The following is an 18,102-nucleotide window of genomic DNA, read 5'->3' as shown; positions in this document are numbered from 1 at the left end:
TAATGGTGATGAGACTATGATGCTGGTGATGATATTGATGGTGGTGGTGGTGGTGTTTGTGATGCTGGTGCTGGTGATGATGTTAATGGTGATGTTTGTGATGTTGATGGTGTTGGTGGTATTTGTAATGGTGATGAGACTATGATGCTGGTGATGATATTGATGTTGGTGGTGTTTGTGATGCTGGTGATGATGTTGATGTTAATGGTGATGTTTGTGATGTTGATGGTGATGATGGTGGTGAAGTGAAGGTGATATTGTTTGTGATATTAATGGTGATGATGTTTGATGTTGGTGATGTTAATGGTGGTGATGTTGGTGATGTTTGTGATGTTAACAGTGATGATGTTGATGTTGTTTGTGATGTTGTTGTGCTGTGATAGGTTTTGCAGTCTTCACAAACAGAAATGTAGATAAAGTATAGATTAATGTATCCGTCCATCCATGCTTCTTCCAATAGGGTGAAAAAACAGCCAGAATTTCCATCAATAAAGATTAGTACATTCATAAATGACAACCAAATGGTAGTAAGTATTTATAAAAAATATGTATCAAAAACAGAATGTAAAAAATATTTTAAAAAATATATATATTTTAGTAATTTAAAAAAATGTGTACTTCCCCTCCCATATACAGCAGGTCAGTTTCTCTACCTTGATTCTACATTGATAGGTATCTGGCCGTCACTATTTAACATTTGATTATAAGAATAAACACACAATAGTGTGGATTTGTAGTGGCTTTGGGTGCAGTCAAGCAGCAGGGTCAGATTTTATTTATTTATTTATTTATTTATTTATTTATTTTTGTATTGTCGTTTGTCAGTGCCGCTGTGAGCCTGGATTCCGTCTGAAAAATGATGGCAAGACGTGTATGGATGTGGACGAGTGCACCACCACGTACCCTTGTTCACAGCGCTGTGTCAACAGCTACGGCAGTTTCCACTGCTTCTGCGTGGAAGGTTATGCGGTGCATGCTAACGACTCTACACGCTGCAAGTCCTCTTCTGGTATGAACAGAACCAAACACACACATACCCACTCTCACTCATTTACTGTATATATATTGTGACCGCTAATGGGCTCGGCTGGACGTTTCGTTTTGTAGACGAGGAGGCTTTTCTGCTCTTTGCTAACCGATACTACTTGAGGAAGCTCAACCTAGATGGCAGCAACTACACCCTCATCAAACAGGTAAGAGTGCCTGACTTTAAAATGTGATTTTAAACCATCGATAATCTTATGTAAAATGACATCGAAAGTTCTACACCCTCTTTAAATCTTCATCTGTGAATGGGTTCAGGGTTACTTCAGTGCTTCTGCTAAAATAAAGATAGAGTTGGCTGAGAGTGTATTTTTTTCATTTTGTGATTGTGTGTAACAGGGTTTGAACAACGCTGTGGCACTGGACTATCACTATGCAGAGCAGATGATCTACTGGACAGACGTGACCACGCAGGGCAGCATGATCCGCCGCATGCACATGAACGGCAGTAATGTTGAGGTACGTTTGAAGTCTCTACTATCCAACGATACCAATGGAGTCGTTCTTTGTGTGTTTCTTGATTATATGCATTCCTGCATGGTCTTTGCTGTAGGTGCTGCACCGGACGTCTCTGAGCAATCCGGACGGTCTGGCGGTGGACTGGGTCGGGGGCAACCTCTACTGGTGTGATAAGGGCCGAGACACCATTGAGGTCTCCAAGCTGAACGGGGCTTACAGGAGCATGCTGGTCAACAGCGGTCTGAGGGAGCCTCGAGCCGTCGCTGTGGATGTGCGCAACGGGTAAGTGTGCAGAACTTGCATGCACACAAGCACACACACTCAAAGAGATGACTGACAGAATCTGGTAGGTTTTGAGGAACCAATTCATTTTCGTTCACAGTAATGGTTTTGCTGCTAATATTTATGTAAGTGTCTAATTTCTGGCACTACCTGGTGTGTGTTTGTTTTTTGTGTGTGTGTGTGTGTGTGCGCGCACGTGCAGTTATCTGTACTGGTCAGACTGGGGAGACGTGCCTCACATCGGCCGTATTGGAATGGACGGCACCGACCGCAGCATCATCATCAAGGACAAGATCACGTGGCCCAACGGCCTCACGCTGGACTTCATCAACGACCGCATCTACTGGGCCGACGCTCGCGAGGACTACATCGCCTTCGCCAGCCTCGACGGCACCAACAGGCACACTGGTACAGAGTCACTCCTTTTTTTTTATTTTTATTTTTTTTTTTTATTTCTCTTTCTCTTCCTCTCTCACTCAGGATATAGAGACAGATTTATCTATCTATTTATCTATCTATCTATCTTTTCTGTCTCCTTTTTTCTATTTTTCTATCTTAATCTTCACTCTCTCTAACTCTTTCTCTATCTCTGTTTTCCTCTCTATCTATTCTCTGTGTCTGTCTACCTACTTTTTGTCTATTTTCTCTCTGTCTTCTATCTGTCTGTCTATTTATTTATCTATCTGTCTATCTGTATTTACTCTTTACTCTCTCTTTGTATCTCTATCTTTCTCTTTGTTTCTCTTGTGTCTGTCTGTCCTTTTCTCTCTCTTTTTTCTATCTATCTATCTATCTATCTATCTATCTATCTCTTAATCTTTACACTATCTCTCTATATCTATCCTTCTCTCTCTTGCCTGTCTCTGTCTGTCCTTTGCTCTCTCTTTTTTCTGTCTATCTCTATCTGTTTGCCTGCCTGCCTGTCTATCTGTACTAATCATCTATCTCTGTTTATCTCTATATCTCTGTTTTTCTCTAACAATCTATCTATCTACCTATCTCTGTCTGTCTGTCTGTCTGTCTGTCTCTTCTGTCTCTTTTTGTCCCGCTCTCTCTCTCACGCACGCACACACATGCACGCACACGCAAATTATTGGTGTTATGATAAATAAGGCATCGCACTTTTCCAGTATATTGCATCAGTACTTTATCCAATACTACTTACGCTAACAATTTATTAGATGTTAGTGGGTTTTTTTTTTGATGCAGTTGTTTTCTGATGTGATATTTTGGCCATATCAAGTAAATAGTTTTAAAACTAGCATCATCACCATGTTGTTCATTATAGAGTTACAGCTTTTCATTAAAATTGTGGAATGTGTAATAGTGCGACATGAGAAGGAATGTTGGCTGTGTTGCTCAGCTTGTGTTTTGCGTACATGTTGTCTTTCGTGCAGTGCTGAATCACGACATCCCACACATCTTCGCCATGACTCTGTTTGAGGATTACATCTACTGGACCGACTGGGAGACCAAGTCCATCAACAGAGCTCACAAAACACTGGGCACCAACAAGACCATGCTGATCAGCACGCTGCACAGGCCTATGGATATCCACATCTACCATCCGTACAGACAGCCTGCAGGTGAGGGGATACACACACACACACACACACACACACACACGCTCACACACCTCCAGCCAGATTCATACAAAACTCGTTATGCAGACCTAACCTTCAGAAAGCCAAAGTATTATGGGATACACACAATTAACTCGCCATAATTAATTTTACTGTTCGACTACTATTAACATTTTTATAATGTTTATGTTTTCAAAGGCAAACGAAGAAGTTCACAGGGATCCTGTTTTATTCATTTTCTCATTCTCTGCATCACGTAAAAAAAAAAAAAAAAAAAAGACTCTGAATAGATGCATGTCTGATCAGATAACTCTGCAACACTTTCTTGTGTAAATAAAGTGGAGTGCACTGTCAAAAGTGTAGTGGGTCTTCAGATAAATTCAGTTGATTCAACTAGGATTTAAATTACTGGTTAATGTACATCTACACAACGATAAACGTTACTAGTAATGCGAAATGGCTTTTCCTCTATCTGCAGTGGAGAATCACCCATGTCAGGTGGATAACGGAGGCTGCAGTAACTTGTGTTTGCTGTCCCCTGGAGGAGGCTACAAGTGCGCCTGCCCCACTAACTTCTACCTGGCTGCAGACGGAAAACAGTGCCTGTCTAACTGCACGGCTAGCCAGGTGTGTGTGCCACTGGGAAAAAAAATACAAATAACCAGTAGTTGTGCCAAATGTAAAAATATCTGTTGCTACAGTATGTTTGTGCAGTTTTTTTTTTTTTTCCCTTTACTGGGTGGAACCGGTGTCGACTTTTGTAATTAAACATGAAATCTTGAATTGGTTTGCATGAGAGGAGACATAATCATAGCCTGTACTCAGAATCTGTCAGCCAGCAAATTTAGTTACAGTTTACAGTTTAGTTAACTGTATAGTTAACTATCTAAAATGATTTTATTATTCATACTTGAGAAGAAATTTAACAGAGTCGTCTCTGGGAGTTTTTCCTCGCCAGTCACATAAGTCTTGCTCGTTGGGATTCTTGAATGATTCTGGTAAATGATGTTTTTTTTCGTTTTGTTTTTTTTAATACGTACAAACCTGTTGTTAATTAGATCAGCCAACTACTTTTGGTATTTTTGATTCAAAGTTAACAAAAAGTTAACAACTCTAAAACCATCCAGGTACTAGCAAGCTAATTTAGCTAGCTTTAATTTTACTAGTAAACTCTGATAACCAGATAATGTCATATGGAATTACAAATGTTTTTCCCCCCCAATGTAGCCAGTCAAAATATTCAACCAGTAGTCTTTTGAGTCTTTTAAGTTGTCTGTGTTGTGTGTTGTTTTTTTTTTTTCACAAAATTGTTATTTACACATTTACACACTTCTACAGGAAAAAAAGATGTTTGTAATTATCCTTTTTAACAAATTGTTAACAGTGGTGTTGTTTCTCAACATAAACCGTCATATGACTATTGTTGGGTAAAAAACATTATTTTTGCTGAGCTTACTGAGTTTTAAATAAAAAAAAAGAAGTAAAAGCAGTTTTCTGCCAAAAGGATTCCCATGAGACATGTTGCTCAAACTTATTATTAGTTATGCCAGCTTTACTTTGTCATGCAACAGTGCAGCTTGTTCAGCAAAGTAAGATTTAATCACTAGCAGAACGCATCAGTACAAAGTTGAGTAAACATAGAAGTGCTATTGTAATCAGATGCTTATTTGTGTGTGTGTGTGTGTGTGTGTGTGTGTGCGCGTGCGCGCGCGCGTGCAGTTTGTGTGTAAGAATGATAAGTGCATCCCCTTCTGGTGGAAGTGCGACACTGAAGATGACTGTGGAGATCGCTCAGACGAACCTGCTGACTGCCGTGAGTAAAGTCTCTCTGATATCTGTGCCATGAGAGAGATTAATAGAGGGAGACTGACAGATAGATGGATGAATGGATGGAGAGAGAGAGAGAGAGAGAGAGAGAGAGAGAGACAGTCAGACACACATGGACTAACCGAGACTGAGAGAGAGAGACAGACAGACAGATGTACAGACTGAGAGATGAATAGACAGACGGACTGACAGAGACAGATGGACAGAAGGGCAGAAAGAGAAGGACAGACTGATGGACAGAGAAACAGATAGAGAAGAGTAAGAGAGAGAGACAGAGTGAAAGACAGGTTGACTGACCGAGAAAGAGAGAGAGAGAGAGAAAGACAGATGAACTGACAGAAGGACAGAGAGAGTCAGACAGATGGACTGGCTAAGACAGATGGATGAACAGACGTAGAGAATGATGGCCAAAACTAAACTTGTTATCTTCCAAAATAAAAAAAAGGCCAGCTCTCAGAAAACAGACACCTGTTCACTAGGTAGTTCAGGAATCACTGCACTAGAGCACTCGTTACACTACGATTACCTAGGACTAAAATCAGTGTCTCGGGAAACTTTTATCTGCGAGTGAATAGTAAGAGAAAAAAGAGAAAAAGCACAGAGAGCTCTTTATGCAGTCAAGAAAAAAATTCACAAAATAGACATCCCAATTAAAACTTTGTGTAAAATCTTTGATAGTATCATTGCATCTGTTGTACTGTATGGATGTGAGGTTTGGGCAACACTCAGTAAGCACGACTACACTAGATGGGACAAGCATCCCACGGAGTCTTCTGTCAGCTGGTCTTGAGACTCACTAACACACAGCAGTCTCAGACCAGCAATGCTCACCGAAGTCTACCAAACTACTGAACAGATGAGAAGAGTATATCTGGAGCTCTGGGACAGTCAGACCCGAACCCAGGCCAGATTACACTGCTACCAGACCCTGAACAGAGAGAGTATGAATTGTCAGTGTATCTCTTCACTGTCAGAGATATAAAGCGGCTACAGTTCCTAAACAAGCACAGGCTGAGTGAGCACAGTCTCGTCGTGGAGAACACAGGAAAACTTTTCTGCCCAGAGAACAGAGACCGTGTGCTCACTGTGCAAGCGGTGAGGTCGAGACAGAGCTGCACTTCCTCCTCCACTGCCAAAAATATCAACAAATAAGAAAGACTTTCCCTGACATAATCACTCACAAAATACCAGATTTCTGTGAAGTAACTGAAGATGAGAAATTAAAAATCATTTTAGGAGTACACAGAAAGAATGTCACAGCCGGAGGGACAGTGAGACACCGACTGTCCTGAACACACCCTGAATATCAGCTATATATAATAATAATATGTTCAGATATTTACCTGTTAATTTTTGTTCTCGTGGTTTTTTTTTTTTAATTATGTTTGCGCATAAATGCAGAGATATGTGTATTCCTGTAAATGTATAACTTAAGTAAAGCACTGTTGAACTGAACTGAAAGAGAGATGGACAGCCAGAGAGGGGCAGAGAAGGAGAAGGAGACAGATGGAAGGCAGGGCAGAGAGACAGACTGATAGACAGAGAGACAGAGTAAGAGAGACCGAGAGAGAAACAGGATGACTGACAAAAGGACAGAGAGAGACAGACAGATGGACTGGCAGAGATGGAGACAGGGGGATGAACAGAGACAGAGAGAGACAGACTGACAGATGGACAGAGAGAGAGAGACAGAGAGTCATAATGAATAGATAATAAAACAGAGAGATACAGACTAGGAATACATAATGAGAGAGATACAGAGATGGAGACATAAGAAACAGATGATGAGAGAGAGAGAGAGAATAATAATTTTTGTTGTGTGTTGTGTCTTTAGCCGAGTTTAAATGTCGGCCTGGACAGTTCCAGTGTGGCACAGGCATCTGCACAAACCCCGCCTACATCTGTGATGGAGACAATGACTGCCAGGACAACTCAGATGAGGCCAACTGCGGTACTGTCCCCACACACACCAAAATTTACAGCATGTTGCATAATTATTCCCCCCCCTACACACACACATTTTTTAAGAGCTACGTGGAACTGTAATGGACTTATCTGGCATTGTTACCATTTGATCAACACCAATATGGCTACTATTTCAAGGTGCAATTAATAAAGCTTAATTAAAAAAAAAAAAAAGCACATTGTTGGCTGCATAAGTATACACCCCCCTGGGTCAGTACATGGTAGAAGCACCTTTGGCTGCAATTATAGCTGCAAGAAATTCTGGGATATGGGATATCTTTATCAGCTTTGCTCATCTGGATCCTGATATTTGCCCCTTCTTCTTGGCAATACTTATGTAAGGCATGGTAGATGCTTTTTAGAAGATGTAGCACAAATTAAAACTTTTTTCTTTTCATATATTGTTGAAATTTCTCACTTTTCTCCCCACTCAGGATTATATCTCTAACTTATGATATTAATGATAATACTGGTATTATTACAGACTTCTTATCTTATTCATAAGGCTGAAAAGATTCTAAATGACCCACTGTCATGGATTTTGTTTCATTTATATTTCTCAAGGCCTCTTTCCTCATTTCAGTTACAGAAATATATCGCATTACTTTGTTCCACTGACAGAAATATTAATTTCGGATTTGTGGTGATTGCTTATGTTAATCTATCAGTGTTGAACACACAGCAGTTTTGTTCTAAATGAGCATCCAGGCAGATTTGTATAACGTGTCTGTGTTGTTGTTGTGTGTGGCTTAGACATCCATGTGTGCCTGCCCAGCCAGTTCAAGTGCTCACACCCTAGCCGCTGCATTCCCGGAATTTTCCGCTGTAACGGCCAGAACAACTGCGGTCAAGGAGAAGATGAGAAAGATTGTCGTGAGTATCCTTGCTCCACCATAGCCGGCCCGTCACGAGCTTGTTTCATCAGCTATATAATCATCTCACAGATCACGTTCTGCTTCATAACATGTCTCTTGGTAGTGTATTTGTGTGGTTTCTGTACTAACCGCCACTGTGTGTTGATGCAGCTGAGGTGACATGTGCACCCAACCAGTTCCAGTGTGTCATCACTAAGCGCTGTATTCCCCGTGTCTGGATGTGTGACCGTGACAATGACTGTGTAGACGGCTCTGATGAACCAGCCAACTGCAGTAAGGCTCAGTCTTATTTTTACTGACAGTCTTACTTTACAGACTTCTGCATGGTGCTCTGGGGTTATTCTGTGCTCCGCAGGGAATACTGATTGATGTAGGTGAGGGTTGTAACAACTAATGGAGAAAATCGATAAAATTGTATTATAAAAATAGTTGGAAAGCAATTTCATTATCAATTATAGTCTATGTTATGAAGCCTTCTGTGGTATGCACTATATCCCTTCACTTAAAGCCACAAGTAGTAAAGCTGTTTTGAATTAATTAGCTTATAAATAGTTAAACTTATTTCTTTTTGAAAAACTGTGCAAACATACACAATATGTCAGACATATTCAGGCTTTTTCTCCATGAGGCCCATTTCCTAGGGTTTTAAGAATTTGCCCCAGTTCTCAGGCAAAGCAAATAAACAGTGTTTTTAATCTCTGTCTACTTCATTATTTTTAATTGTTGAATCTGACACTTCGTTGGACGCCTGTTTAATGTTTTTTTTTCCAGTCAAAAACTTTGGCCGTGGTCAAAGTGTTTTTGACCATATTTGGTAAACTCAGAACATTCTCCATTTCCCATGTCAGAATGTGAAGGGGCTGCATCAATGCGTTTTTCATGCACCACGAGCATGAGCCAAAACATTACTAGTTTGAGATAGGGGAAGGGTGCGGTGCTTCCAGAGGGCGTCAGTTAATATCGGAGAGTTCAAAACACCCACACAGTTGTCATCTGCAATTGGCATTTTATTATGAAAGAAGATGTATTAAGTGTTAAATGTTAAAATGTGGAGCTCCTACGATTGCCAGGTCTGAGACAGTCTTTAAAATATTTATTTCTGATATTTTCCAATTCAACTCTCACCCACACCCCCCTGCCCCACAGTTTGAATAGCTCTGCAATACATTTTTTGTCCTTTTTATCCATTTATAGTTACATTTATGGTTGTGGATCGTCCATGAAACAAGTTCCTGTTATCATATAGGTTATAGCAACGATAAACAGTAGTTCCCTCACCAGCCTCTCTTTTTTTTTACCTCTCTTGAAATTGATTAAAAAAATGTCATGTTACCTAGAAACTACAAAACAGTAAGTCCTGAAGACTTTCCTGTGGTGGAAAACATTGTAACTGACCATTATGTTGAATAAACTTCTCCTTACAGAAAGCTTCACCATATTAATGATTACATGTTTTTATCTATTAAATAACAATTAATTGATTATTAGGTTTAGATTGTGTGCAGTGTCCTCCATACCAGCTCCTGTGAATGAGATTTCACTATAGAAATGATAAAATATTAGAACGAGCGCGGAGAATTCAACAGAATTCATAGCCGACTCCAGAGACTTGATTGTCATCTAAATATGGTTTTTGACACTCAAAACCTGAAGCAAGACCAAGTAGAAACGGGTTTCTATAACTAATTGATTTTAAATGTTTGGTGACATCCATCTTATTTTATTATAATGAAGCAATCATGAATTATTCAGGGTTTATTAGAAAAGGTATTTAGTTACAAGAGTGAGGAAAGTAAGTCTGGACCTGGAGTTGTTTGGTTATCAAGGTTTATCAATATTTCCAATGTTTTGGGCAGTTATCAGATTGTTTTCTTTCTTCTCCCTGGTCATGTTACGTGTCTAACGTCCCCTGTGTGACCTACCTTCTCCTCCCCTCTCCTTCTGCAGCTCAGATGACGTGTGGTGTGGACGAGTTCCGCTGTAAGGACTCGGGTCGCTGCATCCCTGCACGTTGGAAGTGTGATGGCGAGGACGACTGTGGCGACGGATCGGACGAGCCCAAGGAGGAGTGCGGTACAAGGCCTCTCTCTGTCTGCTTTGCTTTTAGATGCGTTAAGATCTGTAAACTCTATGTTGAGCTTTTGTGTCTCTGTGTGGCAGATGAGAGAACATGTGAGCCTTATCAGTTCCGCTGCAAGAACAACCGCTGCGTCCCGGGCCGCTGGCAGTGCGACTACGACAATGACTGTGGCGACAACTCGGATGAGGAGAAGTGTGGTAGGTGGTCTGGTGTGGAATTATGGGAAATGTTCTCTGACACACACAGCCCTGATGTGAGGGCTGAACTTGGTGGCTTTGTAATGGTTTCACTCTCATTCTGTGTCTGTTAGAGTACCTCAGGTTGGGGTGTGTGTTAATATACAAGTATAATGTACAGAACTGTTGAATTGAAGTGTGTGTGTGTGTGTGTGTGTGTATGTGCATGTGTGTGCCTGCCATGTCCACTCGGTTTGCACTGTTTCATGACATTGCCCACATTGCTCATGAATGCCAGTCACTTCACCTTATGTTTGTTCTTCATTTCACACTGACATGGTGGCTTGACTCAGAGGTAGGTCACTGCTCCTCCATTCCCTCTCTCCATTTGAACTCCACCCTTGTCCCTTTTCACATCCATTTTTCTTTTCATTCAGTGTTTAATGACAGAAGCTGCCAATTTCAGCACCCGTCCCTCTAGTGGTGGAATGGTTCAGTACTCGTTTACCTTTTCAAAATGAGATGATCCATGTGCTATCTATGGCGTCGTGTTTATCATTTCTTGCTGTTCAGTGACTGATTCTGTTTCTCCAGCATAAATATGTTAAACTGTGGTCGTTAGTCCACTTGGATGGCTTTGAATTCCCAGTTAATTTGTGCTTTCTCATGAAAGAATTGGCATGAACTTTTATTACAGCTCTTCTTTCTTCTACCTGCCCACCCTTTCCCCTGTGTTAAGCCCCTATTCTTAACTCCTTTGACATTTGACGTTCCCTTCTGTAGCTCTATGGTGACTCCATTATATGTGTGGCAGTCTGGGAAAATCCATTGTCGCTGTGGCTAAATTTTTGAAATAACATACTTTGACTCTATATTTTAAGGAAATATAAACCTGTTTTACCAATTTATTTATTTAGGCTTCTCTCAAACCTTGTTTCGGCTATTTTCTTGCAAAGATCATGTTGATTAAGGAGCCAGTTTAACAAAGGGAGCAGTAAAAACAGTCAGTCTGCCTGAAAATGTCTAAAACCTTGCTAGCTAAGTGTGATTTTCTCACACAGTGAACTGTGCTTTAAATTTTAACACTGGCTGTCAAACTGTCTGTGATGCTCTTGCACTGTCAGAATCATCATCAAATCATCAAAACAGAGAAGAGTGCTTACACATGATGTAGAGATGACAGCGGGCAATATGACCTAATTAAAAGATGTTAATGACAGGAAATTTAGGCAGCAGAACAGCAATGAGTGAATGAATCAGCGATTTGAGAATGAACAGAGATCAGTTGAGTGAATAGACCGCGACAAGGCTCATGTTTTAAATGCTGCGAGTGATTTATTTATTTTTTTTAAACCTCAGGTGACGTGGACGATGCTGATGATCAGAGCGTGAACTTGTTTCCCATTGTAAACTTAACATTCTTTACAATTTGCAGTAATGGTTTTCCATAAGTAGATTTACGAACGTAAAGGTAGGCGGGGTGTCTTTTGCAAATAACTAGATTTACTTGTGGTTGAGATACATGCAGAAGAGAAACATATTCAGGAAAGTGTATAATATTCAGAACTGTATATAGGGGAAAATCTCCAAATTTGGCCATGTGAAGGGTTTTCCCAGGTCACCAAACATATATGTCTTTTTGAACACCATACCATCTTGGTGCGGTGGATATTCTGCCATTTCAGATTAAAGACAGTGTGTGTGTGTGTTACTGTGTGTGTCCCGCAGTGCCGCGTCAGTGTTCAGAGAGCGAGTTCGCCTGCACCAATGGCCGCTGCATTGCTGGGCGATGGAAATGTGACGGAGACCATGACTGCGCTGACGGCTCTGACGAGGTGCTGAAGCTGAAATTCACACATTTATTTTCTCTCTGATTCACTTTATCCTTCTTCTTTCAGTGCTCTCTGAATCTGAATCTTTATCATTTCAGTGTAACCATAGCAACAGCTAGGAATGTTAAAGGCGCAGATTGTAAAGCATTCTACATGTAGAACAATTGCGTGATCTCAAAGGCTGACACTTGGCTCTGTCTGCAATGGATCTGGCTAGTTTCTTAAATTCAGGATTTTGTTTGCATTTATTATAGTCCAGAAATTAGTTCCGCCCCCAACCAAAGCAGACTGCTACCCTTTTTCTGTAAAAGGCAGAGCACAACAGTGAAGTTGGGAGAAAAGGGCGAGGCTTGTCAAGGTGTTTATTGCAATTGCAGTTTGCCTCGCAAGGAACAGTGTGGTTAATAAGTGTGTGTGTTTGTGTGTATGTGTCATGCAGCATGGCTGTGCTCTGAAGTGTGACGCAGACCAGTTCCAGTGTAAAAATGGCCACTGCATCCCACTGCGCTGGCGCTGCGACGCTGACGCTGACTGCATGGATGGCAGCGATGAAGAGAGGTGTCACGACACAGGTGAGTGTGTTTACACTTGATACTGTAGATATGGCTCTTCTTTGCTATAAATAAGAAGTAAAACACAGAGCAGCGTGCTGTTATAGGAAAATAATCAATGACAGGGTGGTGTGATGCAGCGCCATGATTTAGTTTCCAATAACAGCATGTTTTATTCCTCTTATACAGCAGCAATTTGCTAACATGTCCATTTATGTACATCCATTTACATCCAGTTACATGCTTTCTCTTTCTTCTCCCTCTCTCTCAGTGGAACGCCTCTGCCCCAGCGATGAGTTTCAGTGTAACAACACTCTGTGCAAACCACTGGCATGGAAGTGCGACGGCGAGGATGACTGCGGTGATAACTCTGATGAAAACCCAGAAGAGTGCCGTGAGTTTGAACACCAGTTGAACAAATGAATTCACCAGAACCAGAGAGGAGGAAATAGACATTTTGAAAAATAACCGGTATCCTTCCACCTGTAGGGAAGTTCCTGTGTCCGCCTACCAGAAACTTCCGCTGCCTGAACGATCGCGTGTGTCTGTGGAGCGGCAAGCGCTGTGACGGTATCAACCACTGCGGAGACAACTCGGACGAGATGAACTGCGGTAAGAAAGGAGTGTGACGATGAAATGAGGCAGAATTGAATGTAATTAAATGAAGCTCTGATTCTGTGGCATTATATTTCATTCTCTTGCGGTTGGTGATCTTTGGCTAAAGATCTAAGAGCAATAAAACAAGAGGCTGTGAGTGTGAAGGATACATTTAGGTGAATTGAATTAACTCTATACGACTTGGTATTTGAGCAGATAAGAAGGTGAACAAGTGCGGCAAGGACAAGTTTCAGTGCAGCAACGGGAAGTGCATTAGCTCCACCCTGCGCTGCAACTACTTCAACGACTGCGAGGACTACGGCTCTGATGAGATCGGCTGCAAGACAGGTGAGACACCTCTCCCGAGCACACACACGCATTCACACACATTCGAAGTGTATAGATTACCATTACCATTACTGGTAGACTTGTGAATGGATTTCGAATCTTTGGTTTAGAAGTTTAGGCTCTTTATATTGAAGTCAAGTTTAGGAACATCATTTTGAACATCTGATGTGTATGTGTGCACACAGACACTATGCTGAACGACTGTAAGAGTAACAGGTCTCTGTGTGGAGAGACAGAAGAGGTTCACTGTATGACGAATGGCACTGACTCATTCTGCTCCTGCAAACCCGGCTTCGAGAACAACGGCTTCAGCAACTGCCAAGGTGCCCACTATACACAAGCACAGACACACACGCGGAGACGTACAGAGATGCACACAGAGACAGAATGACACACTCACACACACACTCTAGTTGTTCTAGTGTAACAGCTGGACAGAAGACCAGATTAAGGTGCGGTTGAGTTTACCACATGTTCCCTTTTCAGATAAGAATGAATGCAGACAGTTTGGAGTGTGCTCTCAGATCTGTAACAACACCAAGGGCTCTTACAAATGCAGCTGCCACAAGTACTTCACCAAGATCAACGACACCTGCAAGGCTGACAGTAAGTACTTCATTAGGACTGTGAGAGGGAATTTACTGTGCGAGTCTTCAGCATTCATACTGTTTGTGTTCAAGGACAGCAATAGCCCACATTCAAATGTGTAAGATTCCACTGATTTTGAAGTGTATTCAGTCACAACACATTTTTCTAAACTTTTTGGCCAAACAACACATGTATGAAAAGGACTCTGACTAAATGCATGCCATTTACAGTATACTTTATATGTCAATTTCTTAATTAAATATTAAAAAAAACTAAAATACATGTAATAAAAGTAATATTGACAGCTATTGCTTGAGTCCTTATCTTTGGGGACTCGATTTCTGTGGCCAAATATCAAATATTCTATTGGGTATGCAGTGAAGTCCATAAATAATATAAAGTTATTGATATAGCTTATATAGTGAGCATATTTTGTGAAAAGGAACCCATTTTGGATTTGGCTTAATAGTGTAGATGGATGGTAGATGGATGGTAGATCCAGGCTTGGTAGATGGATGGTAGATTTTCCCATGGATATCAGTGACTGTTAATGATAAGCACTGTTATTGTATATCAGCGAATAAAAACAAATATATATATATATATATATATATATATATATATATTTATATTTATATATATATATATATATATATATATATATATATATATATATATATATATATATATATATATGGATGTATGCAAAATATAGAAATGTCTACCACTACTGCTAATGTCCTATTGTAACATTATAAGCTGTTATACTACTTACTATTGTAAGTACAATTTGAATACATTTTCACAATTTATGACCAAGCAAATCAAATGATACAAATTCGAGGTGGGATTGCTTCCATTTTCAGTGCTTTATTTAAAACATAAACAGCTTTATGTCTATACGTAAAACTTCCAAAGCCCAAAAGATGAATCTCATCTCTCGTCCTGTTACATTCTCTGTATCTCTTTCTCTCTGTCAGGTTTGAATATCAACAGGCAGGTGCTCTACATCGCTGATGATAACGAGATCCGCAGTCTGGACCCGGGCGTGCCCAACTGGGTGTACGAGCAGACCTTCCAGGGCGACGCCAACGTGCGCATCGACGCCATGGACCTGCACGTCAAGACCAACCGCATCTTCTGGACCAACTGGCACACCAGCGGCATCTCCTCCTTCCAGCTGCCCTCCGCATCCTCGTCTTCATCATCCGGGACCTCGACCAACTCTCATCGCAACACACGGCAGAGCGAGGGAACCGTCACCAATCTCGCGGTACACACTGCCAGCAGACACTATCTGCTTAAACACACGACATCATAGCAAAGCGGATGTTATATTATATGTTACGAATATATTATCTAAATATGGACCAATGAGAAAGGAATGAACACTTTTTTTAATTAATTAAAAAAAAACAACATGCCATACTTTTATCAATTTATAGTTACGTATAAGATAGTGGAACGCCCGTGAAACTAGTTAGTCCTAGTTAGTTCTTTCATTTTCTCTTGAAGTTATTTAGTTGAAGCAAAACACAGCTTGTTATGTTCCTGAGAAACCACAAAGCCCTCCATTCAAAGCCCTAATGCTGGAGACTCCTTTCAAAAACTGCTAAATATCTCCTCACAGAATTCTTCATTATATCAACATCTGTACACTCACTGGTCGGTGTGTATGTTATTGAATCGTCTCTCTGGCTCAGATCCCAGGTCTGAAGACGCCCAGAGGCATCGCTGTGGACTGGGTGGCTGGGAACCTGTACTGGACAGACTCGGGCCGAGATGTCATCGAGGTGGCCCAGATCACCGGCCAAAACAGGAAGACACTGATCTCAGGCATGATCGATGAGCCCTATGCGATTGTTGTGGATCCACCAAGAGGGTGAGATGACATTTGGAAAATGTGCTCTTAGGTTAAATGTACACAAAGTACAGAAGCTACTTACTGGATGTTAATATATCATTTGCATAATGCTAATGGAGACCATTATAAATTACCACAAAACAGTGTTGAGAATAATGAATAAATAAATTTAGATTTGCCTTGTTTTTGATAAAATGATCTAAAGGCTATGTTTTATTTGGTAACTCAGGACCATGTACTGGGCAGACTGGGGAAATCACCCCAAAATTGAGACTGCAGCCATGGATGGCACTCTGAGGCAGACGCTAGTGCACGAGAACCTGCAGTGGCCCACAGGTAAGTCTGATCCGTTTTCATTTTATTTCATTTATTAAGCAGGGAAGCCTGAGAACTCAGTAAATCTCAGTAAATCTGCCAAACCCCATACCCAGCAACAGTCACAATGAACAAAAAAACAAAAAGGGAAAAGATGGACAGTCACATTTGATTACTGAGCTAACGCTAGGTGGTGTTAGTGTACTAGCATCGATGCGATGTGTTTGTTTTCGGTTTCATCCATTCATATTGTGTGCTTTCATCATGATAAATAACAGTGGTTGTATAAAATGAGCCTCATCAAGGTTACTAATTGGTTCAAACCAATGAGAAGAAAGCAGACAAGAAAAAAACCATGTATAATGTGATGTACTGTATAAGTTGTTCAAATTATTTGGAATGGACAATAGGAATTTTTTTTCTTTTAAAGATTACCAGAGAGAAATTGATTTATGAAATTTAAAATACTTTTTTCTGAATTAATTTGTTGTATAAAATTTCAAACAAATAACACTGACATTTTAAAAATAATTTTTGATATACTTAGATTATTAAAATAAAACATGAACACTTTCCTCTTGAATTCCTCTTGAACACTTTACTCAAAAATTCCTCTTTTTGGAAAACAAACCTTGCTAAAACGAGTTTGAATTTTTTGCTGCATTATCAGTTTACATGTTTATTACACTAACCTTTAGCTTTAATACGAACTAAATAAAATAAACCACTAGTAAGATGGTTTGTGATACAAAAGTATATCATTCACTGTTCCATTGACTGTGCTGGTAGTCTTTTCAATGACGTGTGTATGGTTGGCTCAAGCAGTGCGTTCCTTCTGTGCGCAGGTCTGGCCGTGGACTACTTCAACGAGCGCCTGTACTGGGCCGATGCTAAACTGTCTGTGATTGGCAGCGTGCGTCTGGATGGCACAGACCCCGTGGTGGCTGTATCCAACGTCAAGAACAGTTCAGTAGCAAAAACAGCACTTGCTCTGTTTATGGCAGTAATATGGCACTGTTAGAAACATTAAAATGTCATACTAGTGGTTAAAATGGTTGTCTGTAATGAGAGTTGTGTGTGTGTGCTGTAGATCTACTCCACCCGTTCAGCATTGATATCTTTGAGGACTACATCTACGGCGTCACCTACATCAACAACTTTGTGTTCCGCGTCAACAAATTCGGCAGAGGCACAATGGAGAACCTGACCACAGGCATCAATCATGCCACTGACATAGTGCTCTACCACCGCTACAAACAGCCCGAGAGTAAGTGTGTGTGTGTGTGTGTGCGTGTGTGGCTGTGTGTGTGAGAGAGAGAGCTCATTATTAAGCAAGACCATGAGACATTCTTTGTTTTGTGTATATGTTACTTAACTGTTTCCTTCGTTGTCTAACACTCTTGCTATGTGTGTTTCAGTGGCAAACCCATGCGATAGGAAAAAGTGTGAATGGTTGTGTTTGCTCAGCCCCAGTGGTCCTGTGTGTACCTGCCCTAACGACCGTGTGGCTGATAATGGCACGTGTGTGGAACTGCCTCCAGCCACTCAGGCCCCCGTCAGTAAGTCCTGTCTCTGCTCTCACTATAGCTGTACTGTACAAACACCTCGTCAGCGCCAAGGGTGTATTCCTCTTATTAAGATTAGCATTGTGGTGAGCCCCCCCCCCCCTCCAAATTTTCTTTCTTGCTTGTCTCATCTCTTTTTACTTCTGTTTCT

The 18,102-nt window shown here is 40.8% G+C and overlaps 1 protein-coding gene across 1 annotated transcript in view; it reads left to right on the top strand.

Moving 5' to 3' along the window:
• lrp1ab (low density lipoprotein receptor-related protein 1Ab) overlaps positions 1-18,102 on the top strand; it is a 129,692-nt gene that overhangs the window by 104,366 nt on the left and 7,224 nt on the right. Inside the window, exons 56-81 of the mRNA XM_034311652.2 lie at positions 826-1,009; positions 1,108-1,193; positions 1,384-1,503; positions 1,598-1,785; positions 1,988-2,193; positions 3,183-3,371; positions 3,847-3,995; positions 5,088-5,181; positions 7,030-7,146; positions 7,914-8,033; positions 8,186-8,308; positions 9,983-10,108; positions 10,196-10,312; positions 12,020-12,126; positions 12,563-12,695; positions 12,946-13,068; positions 13,164-13,286; positions 13,488-13,619; positions 13,805-13,942; positions 14,106-14,225; positions 15,188-15,480; positions 15,911-16,089; positions 16,301-16,407; positions 17,232-17,351; positions 17,477-17,653; positions 17,805-17,945. Coding sequence (XP_034167543.2) covers positions 826-1,009; positions 1,108-1,193; positions 1,384-1,503; positions 1,598-1,785; positions 1,988-2,193; positions 3,183-3,371; positions 3,847-3,995; positions 5,088-5,181; positions 7,030-7,146; positions 7,914-8,033; positions 8,186-8,308; positions 9,983-10,108; positions 10,196-10,312; positions 12,020-12,126; positions 12,563-12,695; positions 12,946-13,068; positions 13,164-13,286; positions 13,488-13,619; positions 13,805-13,942; positions 14,106-14,225; positions 15,188-15,480; positions 15,911-16,089; positions 16,301-16,407; positions 17,232-17,351; positions 17,477-17,653; positions 17,805-17,945 — 3,712 coding nt within the window. The remainder of the gene's footprint in view (positions 1-825; positions 1,010-1,107; positions 1,194-1,383; positions 1,504-1,597; positions 1,786-1,987; positions 2,194-3,182; positions 3,372-3,846; positions 3,996-5,087; positions 5,182-7,029; positions 7,147-7,913; positions 8,034-8,185; positions 8,309-9,982; positions 10,109-10,195; positions 10,313-12,019; positions 12,127-12,562; positions 12,696-12,945; positions 13,069-13,163; positions 13,287-13,487; positions 13,620-13,804; positions 13,943-14,105; positions 14,226-15,187; positions 15,481-15,910; positions 16,090-16,300; positions 16,408-17,231; positions 17,352-17,476; positions 17,654-17,804; positions 17,946-18,102) is intronic.

This window comes from Pangasianodon hypophthalmus, chromosome 16 (assembly GCF_027358585.1).
Source record: "Pangasianodon hypophthalmus isolate fPanHyp1 chromosome 16, fPanHyp1.pri, whole genome shotgun sequence".
NCBI classification, from domain to species: Eukaryota; Metazoa; Chordata; class Actinopteri; order Siluriformes; family Pangasiidae; genus Pangasianodon; species Pangasianodon hypophthalmus.
The sequence above is the reverse complement of the archived record's forward strand: the minus strand, read 5'-3'. Positions and strand labels throughout refer to the sequence as shown.